Source organism: Cyclopterus lumpus, chromosome 1 (genome assembly GCF_009769545.1).
Source record: "Cyclopterus lumpus isolate fCycLum1 chromosome 1, fCycLum1.pri, whole genome shotgun sequence".
NCBI classification, from domain to species: Eukaryota; Metazoa; Chordata; class Actinopteri; order Perciformes; family Cyclopteridae; genus Cyclopterus; species Cyclopterus lumpus.
In genome coordinates this window covers 17,211,478-17,225,016 of record NC_046966.1, presented here as the reverse complement: position 1 = coordinate 17,225,016, position 13,539 = coordinate 17,211,478, and the positions used below count along the sequence as shown (strand labels likewise).

At 41.4% G+C, this 13,539-nt stretch overlaps 1 protein-coding gene across 1 annotated transcript; it reads left to right on the top strand.

Moving 5' to 3' along the window:
- Window positions 1–1,237: 1,237 nt before the first annotated feature.
- Window positions 1,238–12,107, top strand: dkk2 (dickkopf WNT signaling pathway inhibitor 2). The gene is made up of 4 exons (XM_034538256.1): window positions 1,238–1,441; window positions 9,587–9,737; window positions 10,222–10,353; window positions 11,598–12,107. The coding sequence occupies exons 1-4, from the start codon at window positions 1,238–1,240 to the stop codon at window positions 11,846–11,848; spliced, it is 738 nt and encodes a 245-aa protein (XP_034394147.1). The 3' UTR covers window positions 11,849–12,107.
- Window positions 12,108–13,539: the final 1,432 nt, after the last annotated feature.

The window sequence follows — 13,539 nt, the reverse complement described above, 5'->3', positions numbered from 1 at the left end:
ATTTCAGAACTTTACATGAATGAAAAAGGCAATAGAAGAAATACATCTGCAATCATTTTGAGTTTCAAAACCGTTAACTTCAACAAAAGCAATTACCTCCAGTTGGAACTTATCGCCGTCCTTAATGCCTCATTCCTCCAAAATCATAGGGTTTACATGCCTCAAAGACTTCATTGTACCTCCACGTATTATCTAACCAACATGAATATAACTTATCTTGATAAAAAAAACCTCTAAAAATCAAACAAAGGAGTCTCTATAATACTTGTATCACTAACTTTATCACGAGAGATGCCTCTCCCACAGAAGGAAAACAATGGTTATCAGTTTTTTTTTATTCTAAATTATTCCGGAATGCTGGTTAAATGGATCCTGAACAGCCTCTATATTTCACATTGGTTAAGGCATCATATCAATGACAAGCCTAATCCAAGTCTAAATGGAAATTGTGAATTTCTTTTAAGATGGCCTGCGGGTAATTTGTGTTGTATTTAAACATGTTTACGCATACAGGTAACAGTTTCCTAGAAACACGAATTTCTGACATGTGATCCCGGAAAATGTTCCACGTTACCTACACTCCCTCTCAGCAGCCTAAGCATGACTCTTTTTTCCCCCGTTTTCTACGCGCCCAACCTCCTCGCAGTAAAAAGGGTCAAGCGCCCAGTTAAAATACACAGTGTATAATTTTATAGTCCTTTCCCAAAGGGGTTACTGGTGCCGGTGTCGAGACGACAATGTGCAAGCAGCAGTGCCGCACACAGATCAGTTTCATTCTTTGTCACTTGTGAATAGGGGCGGAGGAAGCAAAGTCATTAGAATCCTATAAAAAGAAAGTATCCGAGATCATAAAACACCGGGCTGCAGGACTAAGTGCTCACTCACAGCCAGACAGAGACGGAGAGGAAACCTCTTGTCAAGTTTCTCTCTGACCTTCAGAGCATCCGCATTTTCACAGATTCACTTCTTCATTGTTTCGCTTCCACACTGGGCTCTGTGTGGTTTTTCCCCCCAGATATCTGTGTCGATGGCAGTCATTCTTCTGAATATATGATTTTCAGGAGCAAAAATAGTGGCCCCATCATTACTCTCTGTATCGTAAGCGTGACGCATGGACACTGACAGTGCGCACACTTTTCGATGAGAAGCTTCATTTTTTTTGCGCCACAAAGTTAAAGTTATTCAAGTGATCTTTTTCTTTTTCGTATATCAGATTTTTTTTTTTTTTAGTTCAAGGATGCTCGTCTTCACTTGGAATAGATGCTGTGCAGTGCTGTTTCTCGTCGCTACACTGAAGACGGGGAAAACTCTGGTATCAGAGGCGCGCCCAAAGGCGAATTTAATCAAGCCAGCTCTGTTGGGAGGGACACCTACACCCGCTCCAAACCGCTCCGAAACGGTCCACATCGGCATCACCAAGAAATACAACATCCGTGCTCAGGTAATTTCATTCATTTCATTATCATGCGGACATAAATGAATATGCCAGACCTACATTTGCGCAAAGCCTGACATTGGGTTGAAAGATTATAGCCACGTATTATTCGTGGTAATAATAATTGTACGATTCCAAACGTAGTGTAAAGTCACTCTAATAAGCGTAACAAGGACAAATAACCGTCTTTTACATAATAAGGGTGCCTTTGATCAAGATAAGCGTGCGCAATTGTGCGGTACGTCTCAAAACCTGTGTCGACGAAGTATCTTGAGGTGCGATGATAAAATAGCCCAATGCCTTAAAAGAGCTCTCTCACGTGGGAATCGTTATTGGAAATTGCAGGGATTGGACCACTCATAAACCCTAATTGCCTTTCAGACCTGACGCCACAGTCGGGTGCAGCGCACTTCGACGATAAATCATTAATGCCAGCAGAAATGTGAGAAAAAGTTAACACTTGGGGTAATTTTCTGTCTGGGTCTTAGTGTCATTAAAGTGGCCCAGACGCTTGCCGGGATTATGAGATTCTTACTGGTGGGCCCCTGAGGGATACTCTTACCAACCACTTAATACCCACTCAAAAAGTTATCAATTCCTGCTGTTTCAACAAAGTGCCACATATAGTTTGAGAACAAACACGGGATCAAAAATGTTGAACATTTGGCAAGTTTCATTTTGGCAAACGTTAAAAGTTGTGAACATTACAGGTTTTATCAAGTGCGAAATTAGAGTTGTAGATGTGTAATGCTTGGCCAAGAAAGCAACGTTTGAAGTGGATATTTTTGGGTGGGTTGAAGAGGAAAACAGACACTGACAAATGCCAGCAATACTTCATTTCCCATTACCACTAAGTACTTTTTAATTGAGTCTTATTGTGTTGAGATCGGAGTATCTTTTTGAGCAGCAGATGGCACTGCCACATCTCCAGCAGCTCACTGAAACAGCTAATCACTCTTTTTTTGCCTGACGTCTCACCCTTAACTCTTGTTTACATTTGGCCTGCTCAGCTGTCTGTAATATCACTTGCAGTATAGTGATAGTGTTGGATATCTGTGAGCTGCGTAGTGCTGAGAGCAGCTCCTTGACATCCAGCTCAGGCAGCAACATTATGAAAAAGCCACTTTCTCCAACCTCAAGCTATACTCTGCCAGACCTCAATTTGAACGCCTGCTTACATCTGTGCCATTCCAATAATCTGGAGCGGTTTGGAAGAGTCGACTGAGGGGAAACAATATGTGTGCGCAGAGACCACCATACGGTTGCAAAAGTAAAATGTCACGGTGCTGGGTGTCCAAATGAAGATGGCTAATGGCCTTTATAGCAGTAGGGAATATATATATATATTGCATGCCAGCGTCACACATTATGTGTAAAGTAACAGCCACAGCTCAGCATTAGCCAGATATATTGCTTGACGCTGGCATGCAAACAGCATTGATCTTCATGCATCTCATCATACAGTGGCAATTTATAAGCAGAATAATAATAATAATAATAATAATAATAATGCATCCTCGATGGACTGGCGGCCTGTCCAGGGTGTCCCCTGCCTTCGCCCTATGTCAGCTGGGATAGGCTCCAGCGCCCCCGCGACCCTAATGAGGATAAGCGGTATTGAAAATGGATGGATGGATGGATAATAATGCATTTAATTTATATAGCACTTTTCATAATACTCAAAGACAAATAAAACAAATAAATAGGGACTTAAATCAAATAAATAAATCACAGATAGCAAGTCAGCCATCTTCACAAGGCTGTAATGAAAAAGTGTTGTGTCTATTTAGTCTAGGAGTGATCACAGGGAGTATATAACTGCAATTACTCTACCTTAGATTTTAAAAATGATGATAAATGCCCTGAAACAGGTTGCATTGCACAAAACAGCCCATTACTGAGTCATTTTCTTTCTGAAGTGGTTCCCAGCAGGCACCCCAACATATTTTCATCGTAGTCTGCAATTGTGAAGTGAATTACTGCTGATTTAAAGCTTGGGTGTACATTTGGAAAGTGGGCATGCATGAACTCAAATTCTTCCTCCCGCATCTGCATTATGGGAAACCTCCGAGACGATATCCTGCAAGTTGATTTATGGTGAAGGTGCTGAGTTTGTTACAATTGGTGAGGAATAGTTGGCAGATTATCACACCTCTGTAGGATTCGTTCAGGATGTCAGTGTGTGTGAGATTGCTAGCTATGTGAGTGATAATATCACCAATTTTTTTTACCACCTTTTACATGATGTAAGGCAGATCGTTCTCTTACAGTTAAAGATTAGATTTTGATGAAATATCCCCCCCAAAAAATCACCTTCAGTTGTTGACTTTCAAATAGCAAATGATCGAGGGAGAGAGTCCTCCCGCCCTGTGGAGACAAGCCGCTGCAGCAGGAAACAAGGGTGTCATTTTGGGTTTTATCCATCAGATTAGAAACGCTGCTCGGAGCCTTATATGACAGCTTAATGTGCTTTTATTTCCTGTAGCTGCTCACATCGTGTGGCGATGAAACTCACATAATCCGCACACAAACCAGGGTCGGGTTTTGGCTCTACCTCGGCGCTTTAGTGTTTTTATCGTCGTCTGACCTTTTTCACATCAGTAAATCTGAGAAAACCAAAATGTAGACCTTGACAGCCAGCACTCTTGGGTGGCACTGTTGGCTCCTTGGAAGAGAACCAACAGAAATGAATAGCACGGGAAGGCGCTGCTCACCACTGTAACCTCTGAACCCACAAGGGAACCGACAGCGTGGCGGCATTCATGTGGTACGTGTCTGTAAAACATCAGCAGCCTGTCAGTCAGCCTTAACTAGTTGCTTTAATTAATTCAACACAGAGATTACTTTAACAAGCGATCTCTGAGGGCTCTGCCCGTAAAAGTGGAGCCACGTCCTTTCTCTTTCTTTCTCTAACCTAAAATGAGCGTTTAGTGATCCTAATGAGCTGAGAAAAGAGGTGCGAGTGCTTGTTAGCGCTCGGCTCAGTTTGTGCTTCAGTCTCTTGTCCTGTGGCTTTTCCGGTCTGTGGGTCCCTTGGGTGCTGTGAGGGCACTGCACTGGAGCCATTAGGGGTCTCCTGTGGAAACCTTCTTTACTGAATTGGAACTGTCAATGAGAGAAGAGAACCGTGCACCTCTCATTCCACAGGATTACACATCGTCGAGCAGCACCTCCTAGATTACCATCAAGACTTTTGCCGCTTTCCTTTGATAGTCTTTGAAGAGAGCAGTCATGTACGCTGTCTGTGGCTCTCCTCGTGTCCGATGAATAAGATCAACCCAGAATGTATACTTAACTTAAGAAAGGTCTAGTTTTTGGAGACTTTGGATTCCAGCACTCAAAGAGACGTGCCCATAAACACATGTGTTTTGAGTGATGAAAGACGCCAAGCTGTGTTTGAAGACATGGTTTGTACGAGTGACTTGTGTGCAGCCATCCCTATGTTATCCGATACCGGCTGTCTGTGCTTTCAGGGCATATGAAGTTTGTTTATTCAGTGACATCGTTTATTTGGCTCTATAAGGCCCCCTGCCACTCATTAACACCATTCACAGTTTCATGTTATATGCCTGATTTCTGAAGGTCAAGTGCAATCACGACATGGAGCTCAAAAAGTGTGGATGTGTTCCAAGAGTGTGAAGAATCCTACAATGGAAGTACAGCATGTGCGAACTGCTCCTAATTCTCAGCAGTGTCCCTTCATACAAACAGTAAGGGACTATATGACAATTATTAGGGGGTGCCCTGAAATGTATTTACTTTTACAATTTATTTAACATTTGCATCGAAAGACATCTTGCTCCATAGTTAAAAAAGGTGCACTTTGGCAAATGCAGAAACTGTTCCAAAACATAATTCTGTTTTTGATGGTTGGGAAAGATCAAGATTTGGGCTAAAATAAGTACTTTTATTGAGGTGAAGGGTACGTGATCGTCATGGTTACAGGGGGTACACTATTAAACAATGAACCAATATAACTGTTATATTACTTTTTACTTATTGTGGGGAGATGTTGCTGTTTTTCAGTAAGTCAATAGGACGTTTCTGAAAAAAACACGTTGTAAAAGGGCGTTGTTTTTCTTCACAATATGAAACATAAAGTTCAACCCCACTGATCCCAGCACTTTTTATAACGTCCCTAAATATGCAACCTTCAGACTCAAACTAAACACTAGAGAAAATATTGTGTGCGTGTTTTTTTTTTTAATACATTACAGTGCACTTGTATGAAATTATATCAGCACTTTGAAATGACTCTACTAAGGTAAATAAGGGACCCAAAGACCAGGGTGGATGGTTCAAAGCCCTGTATATCCGGCAGTAAATCCCTTGTAGATTGTTGCTCCTGCACATTTAAGGTTCTTCTTCAAAGCCACAATGCTTAACCAGCACGAGAGCTGCACGAGACAGGGCCGGGGGCTTCCCTTATGGCTTTCTGTCTGTCTCTTTCTTTATCATCTCACCAGCATACCAAGAGAGGCTGCAGAGTACACAGTTTTCAACCCGCTTCCTCCGCAGGACCCAAGGCTGCGCTTTTATGTGTGAAGGCTGTCGAGGGAAAAATAAGGGAGCAACAGAAAGATGTGAGATAAATGAGATGCATCCAAATGAAACCCCATCCCTCAGAAGTTGCGTATGAGGTGATTTAAAACATGACTAGATAAGGCGAGATTATCAGCCGTGATTTGGGGGTATGCCTTGTATCATTGGGTTTCAAAGGGCTGTCTTGCGGTTTGAGTCTAGATGGAGGAGGTGAGCCCTTTGCTTCTTCTTCTTCTTCCACCTCGCTCCCCCTGCACATGCACTATGCACTGTAATCGATCCAAGCCTCTGGCCAGAAAGACAGAGCAGGTAGTATGAAGTACTGCTACCCGTGGCCCTGCCCATTTATTTTCATATTTAGATAACAGCACATTTTTCATGTCAGGGGAAAAAAACTTTCTTTAACTTCTCTTCAGAACATATTTCCCTCCTCAACTGTGGTTATTATACTATAGTCAGTGGCGATGTAAATACTTCCCTGAGCAAGCAGTTGACACAAACTGATGAGGATAAAGGTGAATTATTGACTTTGGAAATAATATCTTGATGTTCTTTCTTTGTTTAGCAAACTCGTTCACTTGAGGCAGACTGTGAGATGAGGACAAAGTGGACTTTAAGATTCAAGATGAGTTTAGCTTGGCATACAGAGTTAGCCCCGGCTTTTCCAAAAATCAAAAATACACTACAGCCCCCCCCAAAGCTAACTAATTAACACACAAGCTTAGCTAGGTTAGCTGTTTCCTCTGCTTCCAGTCTTTATGCTAAGCTAGGCTAATGCTTCTGTACTCTACCTTCATACTCCGTTATAAGAATTTCCCTAATGCCGAAGCCAAAACAACTCTTAATCACCATTATTTTCTCAGATTTTAATTTCTCCAGTAGTCTCTACAACTGAATAGTTCTCCCTCCGACAAGCAAACTGGTCTTCATGTGTACAATTAGTGGAGCGTACCTTTTGAAGCAAAGCCTTCGAATATTCTGAGAACAGTTTTGGAGACAGTAGTAATTAAGAAATATTTGGAATCCATCAAACTTTGTTACTTTCATCAACACATTAAGCATCTGCATTGTGGGATTCGGTCATAATGATGGATGAGGATTCAGTTTAATATTCCTGCTCATTTTTCTACGTCTATCATTGCCTCCATGTGTTTCCAGGCTGAGAAAGTCAGTATGGCATCTGTCCAGCAAGTCTAATCTCATTCACTTTCTAGAACAAAAGCACGTTGTCGGGTAACAACTTCTAATGTGCTGAAATATTGATTGTTGAGTTGATTTTAGCATGTGGAGTACATTCATATGTGCCTGTTCTTTTGGGCATGGCAGTCCATTTCTGCTGACCTTAATACCCCAAAAGGAGTTTGCTATTTATTTTGGCTAAAATGACTTTACTCTGATTCAAACCTCTCTTGTTTATTCCCATGTTTATTGTTCCATGTTTGTCAGTGGTAAGCCACACTAAATCAGATCTGTCAGAGCAATGCCAGCTAAATGTGGTTGTGGTGCTGGTGGTGGTGTGCCAGCCAAACATGTTGTTCTAATGTCGGTCTACACTGGACAACATTTACAATCCGTACATATTCTGCTAATTTTGACTGACCTGCATATTTGAATGTGTCCATTCATCTTAATAACCATAGTGAATCAAAGGAGAGTAGCATAAAATAATATAACGATGTGGAGCAATTTAAGAAACAGTGACTTAAACTTTATTATGTCTTGCCCAACGGATATGGGCTTGAGCCAGAGAAATGATGCTTCCCTGCAGCTCTTAAAAATGTCCCTCTCTCTTGATGAATGTGGTGCAAATGTGTAACATCATTTCATTTGGACTGGGGAGTTAATTAGATTTGTGAAAACAATTTACGACAACGTCCTTTGCTCCTGCTCCAAGTCTGATGGGGACAGGACTTGCATGTGTAGGGAATTAAATCAAGTACCAGTACATTTTCCCATTGGTGTGTACAATTGTTATGGAAAAAGTAAGTGTGGCTTTAATTGTACTTCTCGCTGCCGTGTTGTGTTTTAAGGTGGTCATTTTACTGCACTCGTGGAAAAGACTTAAAGTTATTGTGTGTGCTTTGCTGAACCACAGAATATGTCTCAACCTTTCAGTGTAAACACAAAAACACTAAAGCACAAGCAATGACAGATTGACTATGAAGGAGTATGATTAGCTACAGTAATTGCCCCACAATTATGTCTGTAGACTCATTAAGCCTCTGAACACTTTTGAAGAAATTGAGAGAAACTGAAGTGGTCTCTCTTGGTTTGGAACAACTCTATTGTCTGGGACCTGAAACAAATGACCACACACGTGGGAGAGATGTTAATCCATTAAATATGTTGTCCTATACAATTGTAGTGAGTTCAACCACAGAGAACAACATATGTCCTCATTTAAGTTAGGCTTTAGTTGGGTTTTCATCAGCTCTTGTTCTTGGTCGAACTATGTTTTCTTTTCTGGAGATAGAGTCTCTCCAAATACCTCTAACCTGAGCATAACATGGGTTTTATTTGGCTTGTTAACTGCTACAATTTTAACCTGACGTGCAGGGTGCTGTGGTGCGCCGTGTATAGAATGGAATTAGAAGGAATGCAGTTACTGTGTTATGTCTGCGTACGTTGAGGTTTGCAGGGTTGTGACCAAACAAAATCCACCGCGTTCCTTCTCTTTAACCATGGTGTCCTGTGCAACTCAGCACTCTGATTATCTGGGAGAAATGTTGTGAACATAGCCAATGTCCTTGTGTGGGAGAGAACACACCACCAACAACTGTATGCCCCATCTAATTAAATTCCCTTGGATGGAGATAACACGTTGGTTTGCCTTTACAAGAATATCCACTCCCCAATAAAAAGGGACTGTTTCAAGACGTTAGATGTTGAACAGATTTGACAGGATCAAGGTGGTAACGGGCCATTGGGGCCAGTCTGAATGATGCAATTAAGGGAATTTGTTACTGATGGCACAGACAGACGTGTGCGTGTGTGTTTCATATTGTTTTATCCCCCTCAGGCAAGTACATTCTTGTTGTTCTGAGTTTGTACTCATGTTTGAATGCACTTATTGTAAGTCGGTTTGGATAAAAGCGTCAGCTAAATGCTATGTAATGTAATATGTAATGTACATCAAAGGCAAATATAAGAGGCAGCATTTTCTGTATAATTCACAAAAAGGGTATTTGAGCGTTTGAATCAGACTTGCTTGTGCTTGGCACTGTAAAGCCACATAAATTACATAAAACATGACTGCACCTTCTGACATGCACCTTTGAGGTAATATGAGCAGGTGGGCGGAGGAACTGCAACCATATTGGCTCCGACATTGCACTGCAGTGTTTGATTCTAACCGACAATCTTGCACCACATTGTACACGTAGTCAAGTGTCTCACTGGGTTAGAGCGCTGTACAGCCTGTTGAAACTGCCCTCCACAGGCACCACACCATCACACAAAGTGTTTTCTAGATTCAGGTGTTTAGCTTTGATGAGAGCTGTTAATTAAGTCTTTTTTCAAGTAAAATGATAAAAGTGTGCTTGTTTTTTGCGGGATCTTTTTATATATCGAGTAAAATTGATTGAGTAAACGCATGTATTCCCTCAGCAGGTGTCTCCATGCAGCAATGATAAGGAGTGCAGCGTGGGAAGCTACTGCCACAGCCCTCAACAAGCTCCCTCTCGCTGCCTCACCTGCCGCAAGCGGAAGAAGCGCTGCCATCGAGATGCCATGTGCTGCCCTGGGAACCGATGCAGTAACTGTACGTGTCTGACACAAACACGCTTCCAGCACATGCTAGTTTCAGTCATGTTGTGGCTGCAGGATACAATTCAGAAATGAGATTCCTTGCCTAATGCAGACATTCTGGAAACAATGACGTGTACAGTATTTAGCCCAGAGAGTTAGTGAAGGAGCCAGGACATTTAAATAATGGTCAACACATGCTTTCAGACAGAATCCTATTTTTGAACTGTTTTCAATTAATGCCAATCGTTTAGAAATCAGTGGTCACAGTTTGAGCAGAGGCTTTGTCTACATTTTCATTGACATAGTTTACCAACATTTTTGCAGTTAGTTCTACTGTAAAGCCTAATTTATCAATCAATAAGCTATACTGCCATATTGATCTGATCTTTTAACTTGTTGCCCACCAGGTTGAACAATGTCTTACGTTGGCTTGTTTCTTGACAAAGTAAAGTTTCCATTGTTTTCTGCCATGTTTGACCTCTTTATTCTGCCTGCAGATATGTGTGTCCCTATCTCTGAGAGTGTGCTCTCGCCTCACATCTCCGCTTTAGACGAACATAATAAACTCTCCACCAAAGACCACAGCTGGAGGAAGAGTGGGAAGGCACATGCAAAGCATTCTCTCAAAGGTTAGCTTATGTTTAAAACATGTCCACTGGTAACCCTGCTCTCTGTAAACACTGTCACTGTTGTTTTGTTTCTCAGCTTTCCTGCTGTCGCTGGCAGAATCTCTCTGTTGTTCACTGTCTGCATGTCCTACAAAGTTCATGGGCGACGCCAATCCACAAACTATGTTGATAATTACCCCTCTGCTCATGTGTCAGTGTCTGTGAGCCTAAAGTTGAGCATGGGGAGCCTAGAAGAAACCACAATGCCCTGCTGTTTCTGCACCTATAAAGACATACAAACCCTGTCATTGACAGCACACACACTTGTGTGATACACAAGTGAAAACCACAGAATGCAGGTTTGGCATGATTATAGCTAATAACTCTCTGAGCCCCCTGCTTAGTGTTCATGTCACCTGATTTAAGTCAATGTAAGGGCCTATCCATAAAGCAATTTGTTTAATGAGACACTTAAATTACTCCACTCTAAGTGCACCCTCAAACAGCAGGCTGCAATGCTAAAAAATAAAGTTGCTTTAAATAAGACCATTTACTTTTATTTGTGCTTGACTCACTCCCTCTCCTTAAACATTATCGTAATATAATGGCCTTATGTAAGTCGCTGCTTAAGAAACAATCCACCAAGCATCCGTGGTGTTGAAGCAATGAACAAGCAGCAGGCTTAGCAGTCCATCACGCTGATGCCGGGGACTTGAAATAACTTGAAGCAAAGTGTGTTTTTGTCACTAATACAGGGCAACTGGTTTAAAGGATGAAGTCTTTGGCTGGAGATTATACACATTTAAAAACTGTAAGACTAAATTATACTAATTATGCATTCATGAGAGCAATGCTAACATCCTGCCAAGACCAGATGGGACAGTATGGTTAATATACAGTAAAAGCAAAATGTTCTTGTTTTATGTTGAACGCTTCATGCTTTTCTTTGGTCTCTGGACGTGGCCTCATATAATGCAATCTGAATTGAAACGTGAAGAAAGGGTTGAATAAACTTATCCGTATGGAAAACATAACAGCTTAATGAACAATAATTGTACATTTCCTGTGCTTTATTTAACCGAAGCACTATACAGCAAAACCCCAAGATGCTGGATGATTTATAATTGCGTCCAGGTCTTTCATGTCTCTCATGAAGCATTTGGTTCTGATTTCTTTCTGAGCAGACAATATGTCAAATCCATGTACCGTCTGTAGAGGTGTTTTTCGCTGGTTCCCCACTTATGTTTCGTGTCCTCCTCTGTTAGGGCACGAGGGTGACCCTTGCCTGCGCTCGTCTGATTGCTCGGAGGGCTACTGCTGCGCCCGCCATTTCTGGACCAAAATCTGCAAGCCGGTGCTGAGGCAGGGAGAGGTGTGCACCAAGCAGAGGAAGAAAGGCTCTCGCGGCCTGGAAATCTTTCAGCGCTGTGACTGTGCCAAGGGCCTTTCCTGCAAGGTGTGGAAAGACGCCACCTCCTCGTCCAAGTCCAGGCTCCACATGTGCCAGAAGATCTGAAGCAGGGGCAGCTGCTTTCGGCGTCGAGGCCTCTGTCTTCATCTGCCAGGGAAAGATTTTTAAAGGATGGGTTGTGGCTGTATTTAAAAGGAGTAAAAGACACAGACTAACAAGAGAAAGAACAGACTGTGTCGGTTTAAGCTCGCTATTTGGAGAGTGAGTGGGCTTGCTTTAAGGAGTTTGCTGTGAGTGGTCCATCCCTGCACACACACGCACGCACACACACATGCACACGCGCGCACACACTCACACACACACACACACACACACACACACACACACACACACACACCATGGGTTTGTGGGATTAATGAGCTCACAGCTACGATCATCATTTTAGACATTCATGTTACATTCAGGGAGCCACAAAGTTAGCCAGTATATGCTGTGATAGGTGTAAACCTTTTCGAGAATGAGGCAACAGACATAGCAGTCTTTTATCAAGCCTCAACTTATAATAATAAGACAGATAGACTATTTATAGACAAGCCATATGTTTACTGCACAGTACATTCTTTTACCAACCCCAAAGTCAAAGATCTGATGTGTGTAATGCTGTGTTTCATTACTGGCTCTGCCGTGACTTGTTATCTGTTTTGTCAGATTTCTATATTTCACTCTACTTGGTGTTTGTTTTAACTATTGAGGAATTTAGTTATTGCGATGCAAGACATTTACAACCAGTAACAATGTCCAGACCCACAAAATACCAGTTATATAATATGAGGAACTTATTTCATACACTGTTCACTCCAGAGCTTGACTTGTGTAACAGCATCCTGGGACTTCAATAATACTCTTAAACCAAAGAATGAAACAATATTTACATCAGAGTGATGAGTTTCATCTGGGACATTAGCTTCTTGCTCTGATTTTTAGCCACAAGAAAAGAGATGAAGTATTGTGTCCGTTGTGGAAACCTTGTTTGATCTGTCAGATACAGCTGCAATCTATTGTGATACAACTGTGTATGTTAAAACAGTTTGCACTGAGGTAGCGCTCTGCTTTAGACTTAGTGGTCTCGATACCAGACCAGAGAATGGTTCTGCTTTTCCAATCACATGAATAGGATTCAAGGATACCATTGAAGGGCAATGTTTTCCGTTTACAAAGCCAGTAGGAATGGAGATGTGAGAAGATTGATTTCAAGTAACAAAAAGGCTCCATGATCCTGATGTTTTCAAGGAGATTTTTTTATGTTGATGGCACTCAGACCTGTTTATTTTTTGGTTTTTCAAATATGACTGGATACTTTCTACTCATGAAATACTGTGCAGTTTTGTGGTACTGAAGGTGAACCAATGCTTTTCCACCTCAGTACAACTTCTTTAAACATTCACTTGTTACCTACATATTCAATATGATATCACATTTGGCTCTTTTTGCTTTAATGTTCTTAGAGCATCAACTACACATATTTTGTAACCATTTAAAATATCAATAAGCTCTTATATTGTAAATAGATTGGAAACAATGAAATGTATTTAAGAATCAATGTATATCATGTACATATAATAAAAATATGAATCTTAAACATTGCAGCAAAGTTATCTAGGTGAGAAGAGTAATGAGGGATGAAATGGGACGAACAAAGTTGGATAGATTCAAAATAATGTAGTTGAAATGATAAAAAGCTGCGTGTATAAACCAGAGGCGAAAACATAGATAGCTTTGACGGTTATTACAGACTG

Bases quoted from the DNA above. Each gene is read 5' to 3' on its own strand.
- dkk2 (XM_034538256.1), top strand. From the start codon at position 1,238: ATGCTCGTCTTCACTTGGAATAGATGCTGTGCAGTGCTGTTTCTCGTC. The intron at 9,738-10,221 runs GTACGTGTCTGA...TTCTGCCTGCAG, and splicing joins TGGGAACCGATGCAGTAACT to ATATGTGTGTCCCTATCTCT. The intron at 10,354-11,597 runs GTTAGCTTATGT...CTCCTCTGTTAG, and splicing joins TGCAAAGCATTCTCTCAAAG to GGCACGAGGGTGACCCTTGC.